Source organism: Ptychodera flava, chromosome 6 (genome assembly GCF_041260155.1).
Source record: "Ptychodera flava strain L36383 chromosome 6, AS_Pfla_20210202, whole genome shotgun sequence".
Lineage (NCBI taxonomy): Eukaryota > Metazoa > Hemichordata > Enteropneusta > Ptychoderidae > Ptychodera > Ptychodera flava.
The window spans coordinates 38312918-38335599 of record NC_091933.1 but is presented as its reverse complement, the minus strand read 5'-3'; the positions used below and the strand labels follow the sequence as shown (position 1 = coordinate 38335599).

Here is a 22682-nt window from a genome sequence, read left to right as displayed (position 1 = left end):
TGATAGGATATAGACATGTTTGATCTCTGAAAATTACATGTTGGAAAGCTAACTTCCTTGTTGCTGTTTTGCCGATAAATGTCAAAAATCGAAGATCACTGCCCTTAATAAGAAGATCACACGAAAGTTGCAATATGAGCTTTTAAAATTGCTTTGGGTGAAAAGTGGGTGTATTCTGCTGATTTCCGGCGTTAGTTTTGGTCAGTACGATAGAGCCTATACAGGATGAGAACTTGAAGTCAAGTAAAGAGTCGGCAAAATACACAATCAATGCTTAAAAGCGTCTGGTTATTAAGATGCGGTGTCAGTTGGATCATCGGTGAAAAAGAGCGTTGTTTGTCACCTCTCATCCATCCTCAGCACACGACGGAACTTGTTTTCGGATGTTTTGACCAATTATATAGCTATATTTAACATAGATTAATCGGTTCAAGTTGTTGCGTCGTAAAAAGTAATACCGAACCACTGCCTTGTTCAAAGGTGCCATGTTTTTAATCGAAAATAGCCAATACGGATGCCTTGATATCGACGTAGGACGTAGATAACATTACTACCTTGTAGACCAAAATTGCGCATTTGCCATTTCCGTCAATAACAACTACGCGTCTAAAAGGATGCCGCTTTCTTTAAAATGGGAAGTCATACCCGATTATTCTCACATTTGCTTCCTTGTTTACATGTATCAACAGTGGATGGAAGAAGCAAGGTATCCATGACTGGTGTGACTGGGGTGCGCCCCTGCTCTCGCACAGAGTTCTCGTATTTTCCGTCTCCTTCAGATAACGTGTTCTTATACATGAGCTTGTGTCGTACCGATCTGTCTATCTGTGGGCGCGATATGTCAAGAGCGCCCGATCAAGCCTGCCGCTAGCCTAGATTCTATTTGTCCGCTTGCCTCCGTACCTCCGACCCACTCCCTTGGAGGTACGGAGGCAAGCGGACAAATAGAATCTAGGCTAGCCTGCCGCACACGAGAGAAAGTAGCTGAGCAAAATTTTATTCGAGGCTGTTTGCTCAGCTATTTTACTCTCATGTGCGGTCGAATTTTTGTTTCCTCGCAAGCAGTTGAGTAAAATATCCAACGTGTTTGATATTTTTTGCCTCGCGACGCAAATTTCTCACCGTGCGCCGGAGAAAGAGATTTTCCGGAAGTCTTTCTTCACTAAAGCGCGCGTGTGGAGATCACAATGACGGCCCTTAGCCTGGCCCGTAGCATTGAAAACGCAGTAATTTGTTGTTCAATACACAGCGAAGGACACTTTTCGCATTAGAAAGATAGGCCATGCCCAGTTCACATCACACCTGTGATTTTGACGGCATTGGCCGTGTATCGAACCGCATGAAAGAGACAGTGCAGCAATGGAAAGATGTGATAGGTAGAAGAAAACTGCCAACAAGTCTCACGATGCGTACAGTATTTGAAATCTGAAAGCGGCAAATTTATATCATTTTCATTACTGTTATATGACAGAACATCTTACCAAACAGCACGTTAACAATTTTTAAGTATTTCCTTTAATAATAGAACTACTGAATCAAACGATACACACAGAACAAATGTTATTTACTGCGTATGGACTGTACTGCCAGTAGAACACGGTCCTATACTAACTGACCGCGCCGACCACACCGTCGATTACTGTGATTGTGAACACCGAATTACAGCACGGTTTCTCTACCCCACGTGACTCGTAATATGAATATAAATAAAATAGTCAAATAGCTGATATAATTGGTTGTTTTAAACTGAGAAATTTCCACTTTCACAGAGGGATGAGTTTGACCTGTTAACAAAATTACGATAAAGAGTCACAGTGTACAGGGTATTAGTCTATCACGTTGAGGGCGGTGTACCGTCCATTCTAAAGTGCGATGAAACCAATTGACTGAATGGACGTTTTTCTCGGCAACTTTAAAATATTCCCACTTCCGAATCATGTAAGAAATTAACTGTTTCAGACCATCAACATCTTTGTATCCAGTTTTCTTTGAAAAGAAATCTTTCAGCGGCATCATCACTATCCACTTCTTGTCAGCCATTATTCCAAAGATGACCTGCATTAGACCAACCTACTTTTCCATGCGGTCTGACCAATGGCTATGTCCGTTATCTGATTGGTAAACCCATAGTGTGTCCATCAGCCAATCACACGAGGTAAATGACCGCTGCAACATGGGTATTTAGAAAACGTTATTGTGTACACAGAACATGACGTGTACACACACGTCGGGAAAGGAGTCACGAAACTTCAAGTCTGATATTTACGGTTGCGAGACGGTGTTGCCACTGGCGATCTTTGAATTGACAGGATAGCCATAGAATTTTTTGATACTAAAAATAGCTGGGGAAAAAACGCAAACCGGGCGGGTAATTTACCAGGCTCCAAGCGTCTAATGACGGCATAACAACAACTCAAAACAATTCATGGTAAAACGCCGTCTAGAGTCGTAGGCTTGATGTAACAACTTTAGTATGTTAAAACATAGACCCAAAAGAAAGAGGGTCTGTGGTGGAAACGGCGAACTAGACCCTTTTTCATATAAGGGAGCCTTTAGTAATTACAGGGGGGTGGGCCGGAGGAATTGGGGGAGGGTCACTTTTTAGAAAACAGTTCAAGGGGGAGGGTCACTTTGAACAGAAGCTGATTTTATGGCAAAAACTTTGATTGTCTGTGTGATATTTCCTGAATAGGATATCACCAACAACATACGTACACACTATAGACTGCCATGCATAGTGAATTGACATTTCGGTGAAATTCCAAAATCAAATTTCTTACACAACCATGGATTTATAACCACTCTAGTCTAAGCAAGAGCAATAATGTGAATAATCAAGCATACATAAATGCACAGATTTATCTAATTTTGTACTGAAAAAAATTATTCATAGTTTCATCATAGACCCGAATCCATAGTGAATCGACATTTTGTTGAAATTCCAAAATTAAATTTCTTGCACAACCATGGACTTGTAACCACTCTAGTCTAATCAAGAACAATAATGTGAATAATCAAGCATACATAAGTGCACAGATTTATCTAATTTTGTCCTGAAAAAAAATTATTTATAGTTTCATCATAGACCCGAATCCATAGTGAATCGACATTTTGTTGAAATTCCAAAATTAAATTTCTTGCACAACCATGGACTTGTAACCACTCTAGTCTAATCAAGAACAATAATGAGAATAATCAAGCATACATTAATGCACAGATTTATCTATTTTTTTATTGAAAAAAAATTATTCATAGTTTCATCATAGACCCCAATGCAAAGTGAGTCAACATTTCAGTGAAATTCCAAATTAAATTTCTTGCACAACCATGGACTTGTAAGCACTCTAGTCTAATCAAGAACAATAATGAGAATAATCAAGCATACATAAATGCACAGCTTTATCTTATTTTGTACTGAAAAACAATTATTCATAGTTTCATCATAGACCCCGATCCATAGTGAATTGACATTTTGGTGAAATTCCAAAATCAAATTTCTTGCACAACCATGGACTTGTAACCACTCTACTCCAATTAAGAACAATAATGAGAATAATCAAGCATACATTAATGCACAGATTTATCTTATTTTGTACTGAAAAACAATTATTCATAGTTTCATCACAGACATCTATGCATAGTGAGTCAACATTTCAGTGAAATTCCAAAATCAAATTTCTTGCACAATCATCGACTTGTAACCACTCTAGTCTAATCAAGAACATTAATATCAATAATCAAGAGTACACAAATGCAAAGATTTACCTATTTTTGTATTGGAAAAAACTATTCATAATTTCATCATAGACACCATGGATAGTGAACCAACTTTTTAGATGAAATTCAGAAATCAATTTCTTGTACACAAATGCACATTTTACTTCCCTATTCAAGCAAAGTACATTTAAATACATTATCAAACATATATAATATACAGATATAGCTTGTTTTGTGGGGGTAAATTGTCAATAATTTGCCTGATAGACTCCATGTATTATAATTTGATATTTTTGGATGAAGCACTAAATCAGCCACATCTAGCCTTCTTATAGTCGCACAAAATATGGTGACCCTCCCTCAAATGTATGAAATACCATATTCTTGCGTGCTAAATTGCGACTGTCCCTCCAAAAACACCAACCCTCCCCTCTGTAATTTGTCCCTAACATAACGATTGAACCAATTGTTATGTAAATTAGCTGATACCGTTTTAGTTATTCCTGGGGAGAATACCGCAGTGGTGGGGGGGGGAGGTCAAGTTTTAGAATGTCGGACAAGGGGGAGGGTCACATTCTAGACAGGAGGATAGGGGGAGGGTCACATTTTACGGTACAGGTGTGCGCGAAATTCCCCTGGCCCACCCTCTGTAATTACTGAAGGCTCCCTAAGTGCGTCTCATTATTAGGCCAAGGTACAAAATGTGAGCTTCTATTCGTTGATTTTGGAACGGTGATACGGTGATGCGATTCCTTACTCCTCCCGTATCAGACTATTAAAACACAGGCAAAAAGGAAAAAAAACAACACTCACTTTTATCTTACTGCAAATATACTTCCTTTTCCTTTTATTGATTTGGACAAAGAGTTCCACAAATTCAGCCTATCAATTATAGCAATACGACGTCTTTTCATAATCGTATAAGTTGTGTGCCTATTGTTTGTTTGTTTGGGTATACCATGACGACGAACTTGTTGAACACACCGATAAATGAAAAGAGACAAAATGCGAGAGCTTCAAGTGATTTGGCAACGACGAGATATAAATCAAATATTGGGATCAAAATATGAGTGACATGGGCGTGTAGTAGTTGGTTTGAGCAGCATCGCAATACCAATTGTATTTTTACGTAATGTCATGTGCATTGCATGGCATGGCACGACATTGTATATTATCCTACTGTCTCTCTCACTCTCCGTTGTCATCCCTGTCTATCTGCCTGCCTGCCTGTCTGTCTGTCTGTCTGTCTATCTATCTGTCCTCCCCTCCCCTCCCTCTCATTCTATGCTCAGTTCTGAGGGTTACTGACCAGGCGTGTTTTCTATAAAAAGTCGAAAACGTCGATCATTACATGCAATTTAACGTTGTTCACTACAATAAAGCAGATAAAGCCAAAAGGGCTGTCGATAACATCGGCTTCTGGCTTCGCATTTTAACGCTGCGACTTTGACTTTTGAATATCCACCACATTTACTATAATACTGCACAGCCGGGTAACATGGATACAGAAGCGAATGGGAGAAAAACCTTTGACCTAAAATCTGATTCCCAATTTCATGACCGATGCATGATGGCACATTCACACACCTATGAGCGATTCGATTTTATGGGACATGGGTTTCAATACTTCATGTAGATCAGTGAAATCAAAAAGAGGTACATTTAAGATGAAGTCCGTGAAAGGTATGAATACCTCAAAATTTTGAAAATTACATGCACTGCCTAGATTTAGAAAATCGAGACGTTTTTCCCAGTCTGCCTCACTAAGATTTATCTCAAAAGAGCGTGTTTAGGCAAGCGGGTATACATTTTTGGAATATATTTTTTGGAATCATTACCTTGGCCTTCCCCGAGCAGACATAACACACTAGCACTTAACACTTATCTTTGGTGTTGTGAACTGTACACAGGTCGGTTGAAATGCGTACGTTGTACGTTGATGGGTAAGTGGGCTTGTGTGCGTTAGCTGCATATGTGTTCAAATAGCCAAACTGGTTGAATACATTATCAAAATATATGTTTTAGTCGATTTATGCCAGTATTATTGAAGGAAAGGAATGTCATAACGTTGGCGGGACCGAATGATATGCCTTCAATTACGTCAACACCGAGGTATGATTTTTGTACTGTACAGAGTAAATTATGGTATACCGTGGGATCCCGAGTCTGCATCAAGGGGTATATAATCTCCCTGTACGGTGCGACACACCCTGTTGGCTATAGACAGACGTATGTTATCTCGCTGCATCACGCACGCGCAGTTTTTCACAGTGACAGATCGATATGACAAAAATAGTACATGCACTGTTTTAGGTGGTAACAACAGCAGGATTGAATTGATATGGCGTTTTTTAAATATATCAAAATTCATCTGATCATTCTCGGCATCGGTTCATTGTTTACATGTATAAACAGCCAGATGAGGAAACAATGTATCCAGAACTGCAGTCAACAGGTAAGACCATGGCCGTATTCCTGTGCATACAGGATACCACTAATTCCCTTTTCCATGGGATTTTACTACGCATGCAGCAATCTGCGTAAAACTACTATCATGTCGAAAATATTTAGACTTCAACTTCAACAAAACATCGACTTTTGATTTTACAGACAGGGGTTGCATGCAATTTCAGTTCATATATATACCGTACAGTGCCTTGACATAACAGCTGAATCATTTCGTTATTACAATGTGGAACAATATATCCGACAAGTCGTTAGTTTACACAGCATTTGAATGTAAAGAATAATTAGTTTGGCAGTCTTCATTACTTTATTTTCTCTATTTGCCTGTCAAATTCAAAAACAAACACAAACTTCTGTCTGTCTCTCTGTCTCTGTCTGTCTGTCTGTCTGTCCGTCCGTCCGTCTCTCTCTCATGTATATGGAGCGTAGATAAATGAGCTATTAATATAAAGTATGGGTTCATGTAAAGGACATTTAATAATTGCGCTTTCTGAACAATATATAATTTTAATAGTAAAGCCTGATCAACTTCTCCAACACCGTTAGATTATTTATTTATTTATTTATTTATTATTTATTTATTTTATTTTATTTATTTATTTGAGTCAGGCAGACATACACACAGAGTTCTGTGAGTGATATTCTCATAAATTGAGGGCATTGCAAACGGCTGTGGTATACCCACAACCGCCATATCTAACTTTGAATAACGCGTGAGGACTTTTTAATTTGAATTCGCTATATTAAGATAACAAATAAAAATAAAGGTCTTGGAATGGATGCATGGTAAAAAGTTCGAGCCGATTTTTCAAGTGCACAAGGTTGCAATTGCTTCATTTAATTGAAGCGACTAAGAAATACTCAGAGTGATGATTATGTTTTGCTATTTTAATCAACCTGAAAACTCAATTAATGTTCCGAAACTTCAATTATTTCATGCATTTGCTGTTTTAATAAAAAGTAGGAAATATTGTCTCGAAGATAGCATTAGCTGTGGACATCATGTTAACCACGTTGTCCTGAAAGCTTGAAGTTATTCTTGTTATTGTGCCGTAGAATATGTGATGTGTGTAAACGGAACGTTTCTGGCGTGACGTGTACATGCTGCTGTTGATTGATACATTGGTTTTGTTACATATACCAGACAGTAAACTATCAACGCAGTGCTGTGTTAAGCTGCAAACAATGTAAATTAAGTACAATATTCTGACTGGGGATAACTGAGCATGCCCAGGTCTTAGCAACAGGTCACTTTTACATTCCCTGAGAACAGCTGGTGTTGTTTGACTTTTTGTGTGGCGATAGAAAGCGCACTGAAAGGTAAGCTTATATTATTCATAAATCTAACAGAGTACTTTACAAAATGCAGTCACTTTAACGCAACAAACAGCTTGGAGTTGACAGCGGCTTCAACTTTGTCAATTTATACATTTTCACATAACTGCCCGAAATAATGTCGTGGAAATGCAAGCATGCACACAAATCTGATGTTTTTTAATGATTTGCTCATGTGCCTGTTTCAGGTGGCCGGGCAACCCTGGCCTTGCCATATTTATGATTACAGTAAGTATATTAAGTGTATTGGATGCATTCTTCGTGTAAAAATTAAGTTAAGTTGGGTCTGTCTGTCTTTCTGTCTGTCAGTCTGTCTGTTTGTCTGTCTTAAAAGTGTTAAAATTACTTGAAGCTTGACCAAGCCTGGCCGCCGCCATAAAGAGTAAAAGACACTTGTTCACAGCTTCAAAAGAGTTTTCGGAACACAGGAACACAGCCAGTGATATTGTTTCGGTGATTTCATATGTGGAGGAAAATACACTGAGATAAAATGATCCATGTTTGACTGAAATGTGCTCTAAGAAAAGTGTGAGAGTGATGAATAGCACAAGTTGAATATGTGGTACCGTAGATCTGGTCGGTTACTGTCATAGCTAATGTCAGCCCCGATTTTAGTGCCAATTCTAAGTTTCGGTTTGACCAAGCAAGTAAAATACAAACGACGAATTGGATCTGAAATGCACTAACAGCAATAAGTTTTAAAAAATAAAAAAATAAAATCATTGTGATTTCCATTCCTACTCTCGCAAGTCCAGTGTTCCACAACGATTAGCTGGTGCCGTGGCCTACCAATCCTGAGTGCCCCTATGCGCGTTACCATGGGATACCTAACAAAGTCAACATCATTGTTCTTTTTGCCGTAATTCCTGTAAGGGACTGGACATAAATTACAGGGGGGGGGGCGGTGTTTTTCGAAACACCGCTGTGTCAAAAATAATGACCCTTCAAAAGTTCATGCACAAAAATTAGTGACCCTCCCCCCTTATCCGTGCATGAAAATAAGTGACCCTCCCTTGTTACTCAATACCCTCCGAACAAACCCGCAATGGGTTCAAGACTTCCTTCTGATTTGCTATACTTTTGAAGTCCCCTCCCAAAAGGAAGGCAAAATTCGGCCGATATAACGCTTTGTCCAAAAAATATCAAATCATATGTGTGTGATAATTCATGTAAATGTACTTTGCTTGAAGTGGCAGATAAAAAGTGCATGCATTTACAAAAAATGTAATGTTTAGATTTCATCGATAATGTCGATTCACTATGCATGGCAACCTATGATGAAACTATGAATATTTTTTTCCCAATACAAAACTAGGTAAATCTGTGCATTTATGTACACCTAATTATTAGTATTAATGTTCATGACTAGACTACAGTGGTTTCAAGTCTATGGTTGTGCAAGAAATTTGTTTTTGGAATTTCACTGAAATGTCCATTCACTATGCATTGCAGCCTATGATAAAACTATAAATATTTTTTTTAAAGACAAAACTAAGTAAATCTGTGCATTTATGTACACCTAATTATTAGTATTAATGTTCATGACTAGACTACAGTGGTTTCAAGTCTATGGTTGTGCAAGAAATTTGATTTTGGAATTTCACTGAAATGTCCATTCACTGTGCATGGCAGCCTATGATGAAACTATGAATACTATTTTTCCAATACAAAACTAGATAAATCTGTGCATTTATGTACACCTAATTATTAGTATTAATGTTCATGACTAGACTACAGTGGTTTCAAGTCTATGGTTGTGCAAGAAATTTGTTTTTGGAATTTCACTGAAATGTCCATTCACTATGCATTGCAGCCTATGATGAAACGATGAATATTTTTTTTTAAATACAAGACTGAGTAAATCTGTGCATTTATGTACACCTAATTATTAGCATTAATGTTCATGACTAGACTACAGTGGTTTCAAGTCCATGATTGTGCAAGAAATTTGATTTTGCAATTTCATTGAAATGTCCATTCACTGTGCATGGCAGCCTATGATGAAACTATGAATATTACTTTTCCAATACAAAACTAGATAAATCTGTGCATTTATGTACACCTAATTATTAGTATTAATGTTCATGACTAGACTACAGTGGTTTCAAGTCTATGGTTGTGCAAGAAATTTGTTTTTGGAATTTCACTGAAATGTCCATTCACTATGCATTGCAGCCTATGATGAAACTATGAATATTTTTTTTAAAGACAAAACTAAGTAAATTTGTGCATTTATGTACACCTAATTATTAGCATTAATGTTCATGACTAGACTACAGTGGTTTCAAGTCTATGGTTGTGCAAGAAATTTGTTTTTGGAATTTCACTGAAATGTCCATTCACTATGCATTGCAGCCTATAATGAAACTATGAATATTTTTTTTTAAAAACTAAACTAAGTAAATCTGTGCATTTATGTACACCTAATTATTAGTATTAATGTTCATGACTAGACTACAGTGGTTTCAAGTCAATGGTTGTGCAAGAAATTTGATTTTGGAATTTCACTGAAATGTCCATTCACTATGCATGGCAGCCTATGATGAAACTATGAATATTTTTTTTCCATACAAAACTAGATAAATCTGTGCATTTTTGTACATCTAATTATTAGTATTAATATAATCACAATCATACCAATCCATAATCCAATAACACTAGGTCAAAATTTGTAAGACAATAGTTGTAAACATAGACACAAAACAGCACAGAACAGACAGTAAATAGACGGTACAAACAAAGTCAAATTCATGAAAGAAAGATATATGGACCTCTGGCCAAAAGACCAAGAAGTGATGTTCATGACTAGACTACAGTGGTTTCAAGTCTATGGTTGTGCAAGAAATTTGATTTTGGAATTTCACTGAAATGTCCATTCATTATGCATGGCAACCTATGATGAAACTATGAATATTTTTTTCAGGCCTCTCAGCTAGGCGACTGATGCCGTATGTTGTGGGTTCGAATCCGATTGAAAACTATCCGTATTTTTACCAATACAAAACTAGTAAATCTGTGCATTTATGTACACCTAATTATTAGTATTAATGTTCATGATTAGACTAGAGTGGTTTCAAGTCCATGATTGTGCAAGAAATTTGATTTTGGAATTTCACTGAAATGTTGATTCACTATACATTGTAGGCTAAGAGGAAACTACAAATAACTCATAGGTTATCTGATCCTAAATTGTTATTCAAAAGTTGTTCGACCTGAAGCTTCCAGTTGTTATTGATGACATTTTGCACTATTCTGAATAGTTTGTATTCTGTCAATGTCCTCAAAAAATGAAAAATGTACATACAGCTTCATGAACATTTGACACCGACATATACCCAATGTATTGTCAATGAGAGAATGATATCAAATAAGTGATCTCCCAAATTGTTATTTAACGCGTCATTATAGGGGGCAGCTTATATGTACAATAGAGGAGTTGGATAAGTAGAAATCATGACAACTGAAATCAATGTGGCTGCTTGGATCATCAATACATTACTTATTATACCCTTAAACTTGCGCCCGAAGGGCGCGCCGAAAATGGAAATGACAGAAAATGAAAGTGCCAGGAGGTATGTTTTCTTTTTTCAGTATTCCATATTCTTTAATACGTACACATGCAATTTCAGCTTTGATACATAAAAATAGGTGACCCTCCCCCATAGGCTTGCACAAAATTTTATGACCCTTCAAAAATGCTTGCGCGAAAAATGGCGACCCACCCCCAAATAACACCGGCCCACCCCCCCTGTAATTTGTGTCCAGTCCCTAACTTGGGGGCGAATTGCTTTCGGTAGAATATTTCCGAGTCGACTGAATCGCTCAGCCTTCATCAGCTGTTGTGTCATTGTGACCATTACGATAACGTAACCCGTTCACTGACCGCAGAAGGGTATTATACACTGTTGGAATTTCCATCCCCTCATCCCTATGGGTGTAGCAAGCTTTACTCGTTTTGAATAAAGCTTCCGAAATTTCTCGATAACTTCTACAATTTCTCTCTTTCAGGCGACATAACAAGTGCGTATATCGGGTGCTCAGCAATCCAATACTTCGAACCAGTTTCCCTGGATGCGTTGCCATCACAACCGGACGATGTCAACGTCAGTGTGTATCAGTACAGCGATGACTCAAAGCTGTATCCAGCTCTGAACATCACCGTAGTAGTGGACTTGAAAACAGGTACTACGTTGTCGGAGCTACGTTAGCTTATAGTTAACAAATATTACTTTTAAACTGTTGGCTACGCTATATATTTGTCAGAAACTTAAATTTATGAATCGTTGTGTCGCTTCTGTGCCTTTCGTTTTGTAACCATGCCTCTCCCTATCTGTCTGCCGACCTACGGCCAATGCCCCACACGTCTAATAATGTTACCGCCCCTCTCTTCCCGGGTACCGGTTAGGCTAAAATTTGTGAATGGATCTCGTTTTTATAGGATCATCGAATTTAAAAGGTATAAAGTTTATTCTTAGAGGTGTAACCAACAACGACTTCGACTATAGCCTTTTCAACAAAGAAATATGCCGAACATACGACATGTCCTCTGCTGATACGCGGTGGCGGGAGGGGGTAAGTTTCGACATTCAAATATAAGTGTCGTGCTGTTTTCCGACAGCATGGATTACATGTTTATATTTTAGAGTATGAACGTTAGAAAGTCTGCTATCAGTCTTTTTTAACCTTCAGGACAGGCAATTACGGTGCTTCCGTACCATAGTGAGGAGCCTCTTTCGGGGCTCGGCTGTAGGCTTGGCTCTGGACTGCGTAGATCGACGAGAATAAATCTTCGCCTCCAAAGAAGTTCAACCTTGCACATAGCAAGAGAGGGAGGGAGTGAGAAATATGCCAGACAGAGATGTGATAGTCTCTATGTCTGAACTGAAAACAGCCATAAAAAGCTAATTTTTTTTACGTTCGAATTTTAATCATCAGTGTATCGTTTTAGTGTTACAACGCCAATTTATCGAAACAATCATGACTTGGTGAATTTTTCTCGGAACACGTTAAAAAAGGAATATATAACAATTTACCGATGAAGACAGGATCTTGAGGATTTATTTTTGATAAACTGAAAATTGCATTTTGAGTATAGAAACGACAAGCTTAAAGCAACTTTGCAATCATACACACAGGGTCCAAGTACAGTACTCTTTTACTACGACTGCTTCAAACTATCGCCGTCCTCAACCTATTATGTCGAGGTCATTCTCTTACCGGTTGCAGGGAATGGAGAACGGAAGAGTGTCACTGAACAAATCAACACTCCAAGTGAGTAGGTCTTCAAGCCGTATGTGTAAATCAGACACATTGATATTGTCAAGCGAATACGTGTATGAACACGTTGGTTGAAATTACCAACAATAATGATATTGGGCCATTGAAAAAATACAATGTTACAGTCCAGTGGTCATTAGGGACAACAATTTCATATAACTATGTTATTATTGTAAAACTTTTAATTACATGGAAGTGTCGCCATGACAACAGCGTAATGGTTGTATTCTCATTTTCAAATTGAAAAGGAAGGAAATGTTTATTTCGCATACTGTGTTGCAAGGAGTTGGAAAATTTGTATTGTAGAAAACAATTTTGAGTGGACTAAAAATGAAATTACGTACGTGGGCGACCAGCAAATGCAGGCATTTGCTGTATTTGTTATTTCACATATGACTACAATAGTTATGTTTATCCTACAGCTTGTAGCGAAGTTCCTGAATTTTACGAGTGCCCAAGCCGTCAAGGTAATCATTAACCCTTTGAGCGCCAACGTCATTTTTCTCCCCTTTACAAAATATACCCTAGTCGATTTTTCTCAGATTTTTGCCAAAGTTTTGATAAAAAACTGTAGCCAATGAATTATGGTGCCCATTTGGTCCAAAATTATCAAAAATTTCAGAAAAATTCATAAAAATGGGCAAACTGTGGCAGTAAAGTTTTGGTGGGAAAAATTACAGCACCCAAAGGGTTAAGTGAAGTTTTTCCTAAACGCTGGTATGTGTCATATCGCTATGACTCCATTAATCATCGATAACGCCACCGAAAATATTAGTCAGGCCACAGCAGACAATTGATGCACAAATATTTGAAGAGGTCCCCATCAAAAACTGTTTTCATTCTCTTCTGAAACTATCGAGCGAATTGGTCAAAATTACTTGACTAATGCACATTCCGGCATCTAAGGTAGTCCGCGTCTTGAAAAAGAAAGATTTAAACTTTTGCTCTAACCATTCTCTTTCAAAGTCAAGAACAGAAATCAGAGGTCACCGTGCACTAAAGAAACAAATTACCCAAGATTTACAAATATTTGATATATTTTAAAATGTTCGATTTTCGAAAAAGTAAGATGGTGAATATTTTCCTTACACCAAGAGCTTTAAAATGAAACCCACCCGACCCCATGCGTGCTAGATCAGAAAAGAATTTAACAGCTTGAGAGTCCGAATATTTGTCCCGGAGGCGTATTCTACTTCAATATGCTGTAATAAATTGCTTTACCATTTCAATTAAATGGATTTTAAATTTTTTTACAAGATGCTTCCATCTGGGGCCCTTCAAATTACATGATACGGACTGTCTATGACACAGTGTATTTGAGTTTCAACTTGCCCCCGCCAGAACTGCATCTGAATCGGTTCAAGGTTGTGCTGTACAAAGGATATGACATCATCAGCAATCATGTGATCAAGATTACATCCGTAAGTACGATTACTTTGTAAGCACCTTCCTCTATCCTCTCTCGACGAAAAGTCGAGCAGTTTCATCCATACCCATAGCCCAAAGCCCTGCTGGAAGCCACGGTGCTGGATTTAAGTCTGTAGTTTTGGGGTTTTAAATTGACGTGTAAGATGGTGGAGTGTGGACACATTTCATAGCCAAGTTGATTATCATCAGATCTGCAATTCGAATTCATTTTGCCTATGTTCAAGGAGTATATTCCATGAAAAAATGTTGCCCTCTATATAGAGTATTACTAAATCGAATTTTCCTTAAATGGAAATTTCGGAAACGCACGCCTTAACCAGTACAGTGCTCTGGCATAATGTAGTACGGCCATTCACCAAGGAATGGTGGTCTGTCATATATATATAGAAAACCAATAATAGAAAATAAAATGATAGAAAACCAAATTTACTCAATATATCACAGAGGTGGGTAACTAACATATATTAACTTGCGCTGTTCTCTTCTAACAAGGCATTGGAAAACAACATCATGGGAAGACCCATAAATGAGCATGCGCTGATATTTAACGGCAGCATGGTGACTAGCATCTTCTACAATGTGACCCCTGGCGAGCATATGCTAAAGGTATAAGGCTGCATTCACAAACACCTCTTGAAAGTGGGGGGGGGGGGAGTATTCTAAAAAAGTTTGCAGATTTTTTCAAACGCCCCCTTACAAACTCACAATGCGGTCAAGCCCCCTTCTGACTTGCTATAATTTTGAAGTCCCCCTCTCAAAGGAAGGCAAAATGTGGCCGATATAGTGATTCGTCAAAAAATGTCAAATAATAATACATGGGAGTCTGTTTGGCAAACTCCTAACATTTTTCCCGTCGAAAACAAGCTGTGTCTCTACATTTATTTGTGACCGTTTGATAATTCACGTAAATGCACTTTTGCTTGCAGCTTGTATGTACAAAAAATTGATTTTTCGATTTCATCGGTAATGTTGATTCACTATAGATGGAAGTATATGAGAAAACTATGAACAATTTTTTTCCAACATAAAACTAGTAATATCTGTACATTTATTGACGTTTAATAAATGAAATCAATGTACTTGATTAACATAAGGTGGTTACAAGTGCACATGTGTACAAGAAATTTAATTTTAGAATTTCACCATAAATGTTAATTTACTGTACATTGGAGTCTATGAGAAAACTATGAATATTTTCTTTAAAATGCCAGAAGAACGTACTTTTTGCTTTTATAGGTGTTTGGCAATCCGATACAAGTGTACTTGATTCAAATGATGAAAGTTCAGATGTGGACAACAAATATGATATTACAATTTTACCAAAAATCATTAATTAACTTCTCATGGTAGTCTACATATAGAGTATTTGAAATTTTTCCTGACAAAACTTACTATATATGTAATATATAAGTAAATATAAAAAATTATATTTAAGTGTTGTTAAATATTGACTTTCAGGTTGTAACAAGTATCTCGATAAACAATAATAGCGCTGTCTGTAAAATTTCAAGCCAAACTATTAATGAAGGCATTAAACATTACAGCTATTGTCCCTTTTGCGATCACATAGGAAAGGTTTAGAAAGAGGATGACTTGCCTGACCTGTCAGGAAATCTACACAGTTAACATATTTGTATAAAAGGGACATTAGATGGCTCTTTTGGCCAATCAAGTATGTTTAGTTCTGTGTATCGACTGCGGTTTCTTGTTCTACTCCCACAGCATGCTAGAATATCTGTTTAGCAAATACTCTGTTTATGTAAGTGTAAAGATCATAACCCATTGTTATTGATGACAAATGGATTCTAATCTGGACTTGAATTCAATTTTTAAACAATAACAATGCTGACTGTACACGCGTGGCTGTGTTGGACTTTTCATCACGCTTCAGGGAGTACCGGTAGAACAAGAAACTGCAGTGGGTAAACAAAACAAAACCACCAAAATATTAGCCAAATGTTATAGCTTAAATTGACAACCCAACACATATTTCATAGCGATCAGAGACGGTCTTGGTTGGAGTTCCCTTAGGTCCCCAAATCCTTTCAAGTTCTCCCAACATACCTTTGATATTTGCAAGTCCCCTGTCCATTCTCCCGCCCCACCAGAGGTGTTTGTGTTTGCAGTATTAGGTGCAAAGTTACTCCTCGAAAAATTTAATCTTTGAAATAACAAAGTAAAACACCAAAGTATGATCAAATCAGAGTGATTGTCCATACACCATCTTCATTCGTTTTCTTCTCAATAATCATGCTATCGGCGTTTTGGCCATACATGTAGCCGAACATGTTATGGTTTCTTAACTTACTTTCTAAACTAACTTTCTGGCTGAAGCATGTATAGACCTAAAAGCCTGCAGTGGTTGATTTTGATCTTTGTGTCAAACATTACATCGGCTAGTGCATTCAAAGAAAAACGAATAAGTTAAACTTAGTGTCATTGATGAATGTGTCATACGTAAATCACCAGAAACATTACTTCAGAGTGAGGTTCAGCCATCTCGTGTGTACCTCCGTGGTTTGACTAAGCTTACTATGATCTACTCCGCTAGGTTCAACCAATACCAATTCCGCCATCGGTATGTGACCCTCCAAACGAGTGCATAGTGACGTCATTCCCGAATTTCATGGTCGTAGGTAAGATGTATTTTCTATCGGTTTTCCATTTTTCACATTGATTACTTCATAAGATTTTCAGAAATTAGAACTCTTCCATATTTTTTTTTGTATGACAGCCGACCCTTGCAAGCCCAACCCATGTGGTCACCATGGGAACTGCAGTTCGTTTGAAGAAAATTACAATTGTACATGTGACGGTGATTCTTACGATGCTAATGGAACTTGTATTGTTTATGGTGAGTTGCTATGGTTATTTGTAATCAGCCGGGACACCATTTTGTATGTATATCTGTAACCATCTATCGCCAGTCATTACCTGTTCACTGAGTTTTTGATGACTAACATTTGTCCTGATGATGATGATGATCATCATCATCATTATCATGATCATGATCATCATCATCATCATCATCATCATCATCATCACCACAATCGCCACCACTACCATCATCATTATCATCATCATCATCATCATCATCATCAACATCATCATCATCATCATCATCATCATCATCATCATCATCATCATCATCATCATCATCATCATCATCATCATCATCATCATCGTTATCATCATCATTGTCGACATCACCGCATTCATTTCAATTCATACATCATACATTAAGCAGTCTAATATGGAATACGTCCCATTGCGCCATTACTGTATTTATTTCTCTTCCTCTCCTCTGACAATCCGGGCAAGATACGGCCATAAGTCGAATATTGTTGAACTTTAGACTGTCTTTGGCACTCGGGTGCTTTATCGCCATTTACGGGTGAACATTCCTTCGTGACAGCATTTAGTATGTTTTCACTAAACGATGATGTCTCACGATCTTGATATTTTCCAGGTTATAAAAAGTCTTTCGACGATGACAACATCGATTTTTTGTGGATTTTCGTCGTTGCCGGCATTGTCTGTGCTCTTATTCTTGTGTATGTCATGAAGCGCATGCACGGAAAGCTCAAACAACAGAGAGACGAACATCAGCTGATACCAGGTGAGAACAACTACTTAAGATGCAGTATAGGGATGCTGACATGTTAATACATGTAGACGGGAAGCCGTCGGTAGATGTCTGGGATGGCTGGCTGACTTGGTGGGTGGGTGGATGGATGGATAGATTGATAGATAGATAGATGAATAGATAGAAAGGCGGATGACTAAATATATTATGGTATATCGAAAGCCGTATATCGCCATATTCACATGAATTTGATTGAAAGAAAATGACCTAATATTTTCATGGTATCACGTGCTTTTCTTCACACAAATGACTTCTTTAGGTAAATTTAACGCAGTCTCTAAACTCTTTCTCAACAGTACCCTCACCTTACTCACCTGTAGTTATTCATCCCGAATCTCCGCACGTTCTAGTTGTGTATTCTAAGGATTGCTCCCAGTACAACCACCTGGTCGAAGCCACCTGCGAAGTATTGCGTCGACAACTCGGATGTGACGTCACTTCAGATTTTTGGGAATCTGGTGAGATTGCGAGGAAAGGCCTCGCGCCATGGCTCACGGACAAGCTCAGAAAATCTAGCAAAATCCTGTTTCTAGCGTCCAAGGGCAGCAGAATCGAATGGGAATCAATGTGCAGCGAAAGCCGTGAAGTCAATACCAACAACGGCATGTTCAGGGTTGCCATGGATTTCATTAGCGGCGATGCCGCCGAAGGTGTCCACAGTAAACGACGCGGCAAGTACGTGTGCGCCCACTTTCCGTTCTCTTCCGCTTGTGATGTCCCGGATGTGCTGAGAAACTTCGGCCGTCCCAACGTCTACGCATTACCAAGACAATTGAAATCCCTGTATTTCGAATTAATGGGTTTACAAGAAAAAGAAGCTGATGTAAGAAGGAGTGACATCAATCAGGACATAGACAACAGACTATCGAACACTGAGGAGGGGAGGGCTTGGCAGACATCGATAGATGTAATGACGAGCTATGACTCCGCCTATCCCTCTTGGTACGAGGATTTGCATGGAAGCTCTCCTAACTTTCAGGTGGGGAGGGACTCCGACATTGACGGAGAAGAAAAGGAACCCTTGAACCTTTCAAATGGCCCGGAGTATTTTGAAGTCTAGAGAAAGGACAAATCAGTGCACGTACGAAATATCCTTGACTGTCCGCCAGCATTTTTATATCACAAGCGAAAACGTGAGGGGGCCTCCTGTAATTTCAGGGGGTGGGTCGGGGGAATTTCGTGCGCACCTTTGCTGTAAAATGTGACCCTCCCTTATCCTTGTGTCTAAAATGTGACCCTCCGCCTTGCCGGCATTCTAAAACTTGATCCTCCCCCAAATCACTGCAGTATTCTCCCTTGGAATAACTGCTAATTTACATAACTGTTAGTGTTATTGTTATGGAAGTTACGGACAGAAATTACAGGGGAGAGGGCTGGTCTTTTGGGAGGGAGAGTTGCAATTTATCACGCAAGCATTTTGAAGAGTCATGCATTTTGTGGGAGTGTCACCATGTTCTGCGCAACTATAAAGTTGTAAGATGTGGCTGATATAGCGCTTCACTAAAAATATCAATATATGGGAGTCTTTTAGGTATACTATTGACAATTTCCCCCCTCACAACAAGCTATATCTGTCTATTATATATGTTTGATAATATATGTAAATGTACTTTGCTTAAAGTGAAAAGTAAAACATGCATGTGTGTACAACAAATATGAGTTTGGATTTTATTGAAAATGTAACTTTACTATACATGGTAGTCTCTGAGGAAACCATGAATAATTTTTCCAATACAAAAAAGGTAAATCTGTGTATTTATGTATACTTGATTATGAATATTAATGTATTTGATTTGACAAGCGTGGTTACAAATGAATGTGTGTGCAGGAATTCAGATTTTGTAATTTCACCGAAATGTTGATTCACTATACATGGTCGTCTATGAGGACACTATGAATAATATTTTTCCAATACAATAACAGGCACATTTGTGTATTTATGTATGCTTGATTACTAATATTAGTGTATTTGATTGGACTAGGGTGGTTAAAATGGATGTGTGCAAGAAATCAGATTTTGGAATTTCACCGAAATGTACATATTTGTGTATGGTTGCTTATTCATATTAATATACTTGATTAGACTGGAGTGGTTACAAATGATGTGTATGCAAGAAATTGGATTTATGAATTTCACTGAAATGGTGATTCACTATGCATGGTAGTCTATATAAGGAAACTATGAATAATTTTTGTCCAATCCAAAACTAGGAAAATCTATGTACTTGTTTATGCTTGATTATTCATATTAATGTACTCGAATAGACTAGAGTGGTTACAAATGGATTGGTGAGCAAGAAATTGGATTTTGGAATTTCGCTGAAATGTTGATTCTCTAGACATGGTAGTCTATGGGAGAACTATGATAAATTTTTTGTCAATATAAAACATACAACTGACAATATCTGTGCATTTATAGACGTTTGATAATTGAGTATTATTACACATTGACCCACATAATGTGGTCAGTATTACCTATTTTCCCAAGTAATTAATCAGAACCAAATGGCGTAGTAAGTTTTGGTAAATTTGTGATACTTAACACAATCGTATCACCAAAATTATTACTGCATTAGACGACACATTTCCACAAATTCATTTCAGTGTATGATTGAACATATTAAGGGTGGCTACATTTTTCATATGGCAGAAGATACCCATGCACATTTATTTCATATCATGATTTAGTGATAATTTTTTAATGAAAATTCTGTTCGATGGTAGTTAAAGTTATCACTGCAGATTAAATTTTCGATTCATTTCCATGCAGTGCACTGAACGATCAACAGCAGTATTCTTTAGGTGTGAGAATGACGTTATTTGGGAAAAGTTGGGTTGCACAGACGTCTGCGATTGTTGTAGTTGTTGCGTTTTTCATTTACTAGTCAATCAAAAAATCGTGACAATCGTCTTATCTTTAACAATGGACATGATAACAATGGCCATACACGTTTACATTTTATTTTGTGTATTTACTGAACATGGTTAATTGCTTGCTGAGGGTGTGATTATGATTACTTGGCATTCTCGGTATTTCATCAAGTGTGCCGACCTAAATTACCTTACAATCTTCACTCTCATCAAAACTTTCGAAGGGTTATTGGTTACTGAGGGGGGTAGTCATGGTCCCTAGGCGTAGTTTGCTTGGTATTATATCTCACATTTAGTGTTATTACATAGAGGGTTAAGTGTTTTTACATATTGGGCTATATTACATATTGGATTATAATTATAATTATTATTATTGTTGTTGTTGTTATTATTATTGTTGTTGTTATTATTATTGTTATTTTTATTATATTGTTATTGTTATTATTATAATTATTTATTTATTTATTTAAACTCGATAACTCCATAGGAGGTCGAACAGATAAAAGAAAACAATTACAAAACAGATACAAAAAACTTGAAAACACATAAAACACAGAACTAAAAAACAACAACAAATAAAAAACGAAGAAACATCAGACAAGTAAATAGAATACAGAATATATATAGTGGGTTAAGTGTTATTACATATTGGGTTAATTATCGTCTAATTTTAAGCACTCAAATTGGAGAGCAAGTGCCGTCGCTTGAGGGCGCTTCACTTCTTCGCATCCAGTGCAACACAATGAACGACAATAGTTGAGAAAACAGATTAAATGCGAGGTCATGGTTGCACAATATAGCATAAATACTATCATGAGCGATAATGAGCAAAATATACGGGGGTGGGGGGGCAATAGACCTTTATTTTTAGTAATGATGAAACAAAAATATTGCTTCAATGTCGTTGTTCCTGTATTTTTGCTTTTGTGTAAAGCACTATTTCTTGTTCTATTCGAAGAATAATGTCGACATGCCCAGTATTCACCTTGTCGACAAAGACTATATTGGTTCAATGTCCTTGGTTTCAGTTGACATCGGAGTGGTAGTGAGTCTGGACTGGAGTTCATTTGTTATTATATCACACCAGTATATTGCTGCCGCAAATACAGCGATCTGATTTGTCGAGACGCGACAAGAGCCGTGGTATATTCGCGATATAGCAGGGTTGTCACACGCGCGAGCTCTCGGCAAGAGCAAAAATCCATTTTTGACATTCCATGCCAGGATTTCGATATGCTGCCATGATAGAATAGCAATAAAGCACACCAAGCGACGGCATACCTCTCGGTTTTGACCAGTTCACTTCATATAGGCTATGTAACCGCTATCGCTCGTGCATATGATCAAAATAGTAAATTACATTGTTTAGAATGCTTTAAGATCATGAAATATCGAAGGTTAAGGCTATTGTCAATTTCGCCCATTTTGCATCACCGATATTTGTTTACAGTATGTAATTTGTCATTTCCCACTAACACGATGGAAACTAATTTGGGATAATTGGATAGCTTAGTAATGTTGGTTTTAGCTGTAAATGTAAGCTCATCTGCTTTTCTGTTTTCGCAATACACTTGTTCTGATGGGTAATTTGTAATTGTATTGCAACTTTGAGCTATATGTATGGCACCCAACACTTTTTACAAATTTGAAAAATCAAAATATCTTTTTCTCCCAAATTAGTTCCAATCGTGTCCACTAAGGACGCACAAAAAAGATCAAAGATGTCTTAGTAACAATTAGGAGAATCAAAACGATTAAACAGACAAGCCTGTTTCACGAATTAACGCATTTTGTTTGAAATAACTCGCTCTCTATACATTCCATAAAAATATCAGGTAACACTAAGAGAATTACACTTTTTTTAGAGACCAAAAACTTTGAAAATATTGTAAAGGTAACCGCATACTTGTCACTGTGTGTAAACAATAACATTCGCTTTGTT

The 22682-nt window shown here is 37.5% G+C and overlaps 1 protein-coding gene across 2 annotated transcripts; it reads left to right on the top strand.

Moving 5' to 3' along the window:
* The first annotated feature begins 6011 nt into the window (after nucleotides 1–6011).
* LOC139135706 (interleukin-17 receptor A-like) lies at nucleotides 6012–20831 on the top strand. 2 transcript variants are annotated; one of them, XM_070703339.1, is made up of 12 exons: nucleotides 6015–6172; nucleotides 7707–7746; nucleotides 11527–11700; nucleotides 11957–12090; nucleotides 12654–12789; nucleotides 13218–13262; nucleotides 14053–14216; nucleotides 14716–14829; nucleotides 16775–16859; nucleotides 16958–17077; nucleotides 17693–17842; nucleotides 18166–20831. In XM_070703339.1, the coding sequence occupies exons 1-12, from the start codon at nucleotides 6059–6061 to the stop codon at nucleotides 18927–18929; spliced, it is 2040 nt and encodes a 679-aa protein (XP_070559440.1). In that variant the 5' UTR covers nucleotides 6015–6058; the 3' UTR covers nucleotides 18930–20831. The 2 variants fall into 2 exon arrangements, with proteins under 2 accessions (XP_070559441.1, XP_070559440.1); XM_070703340.1 differs by lacking the exon at nucleotides 7707–7746 and having other exon boundaries at nucleotides 6012–6172; nucleotides 18166–20637.
* The last annotated feature ends 1851 nt before the right edge of the window (nucleotides 20832–22682 follow it).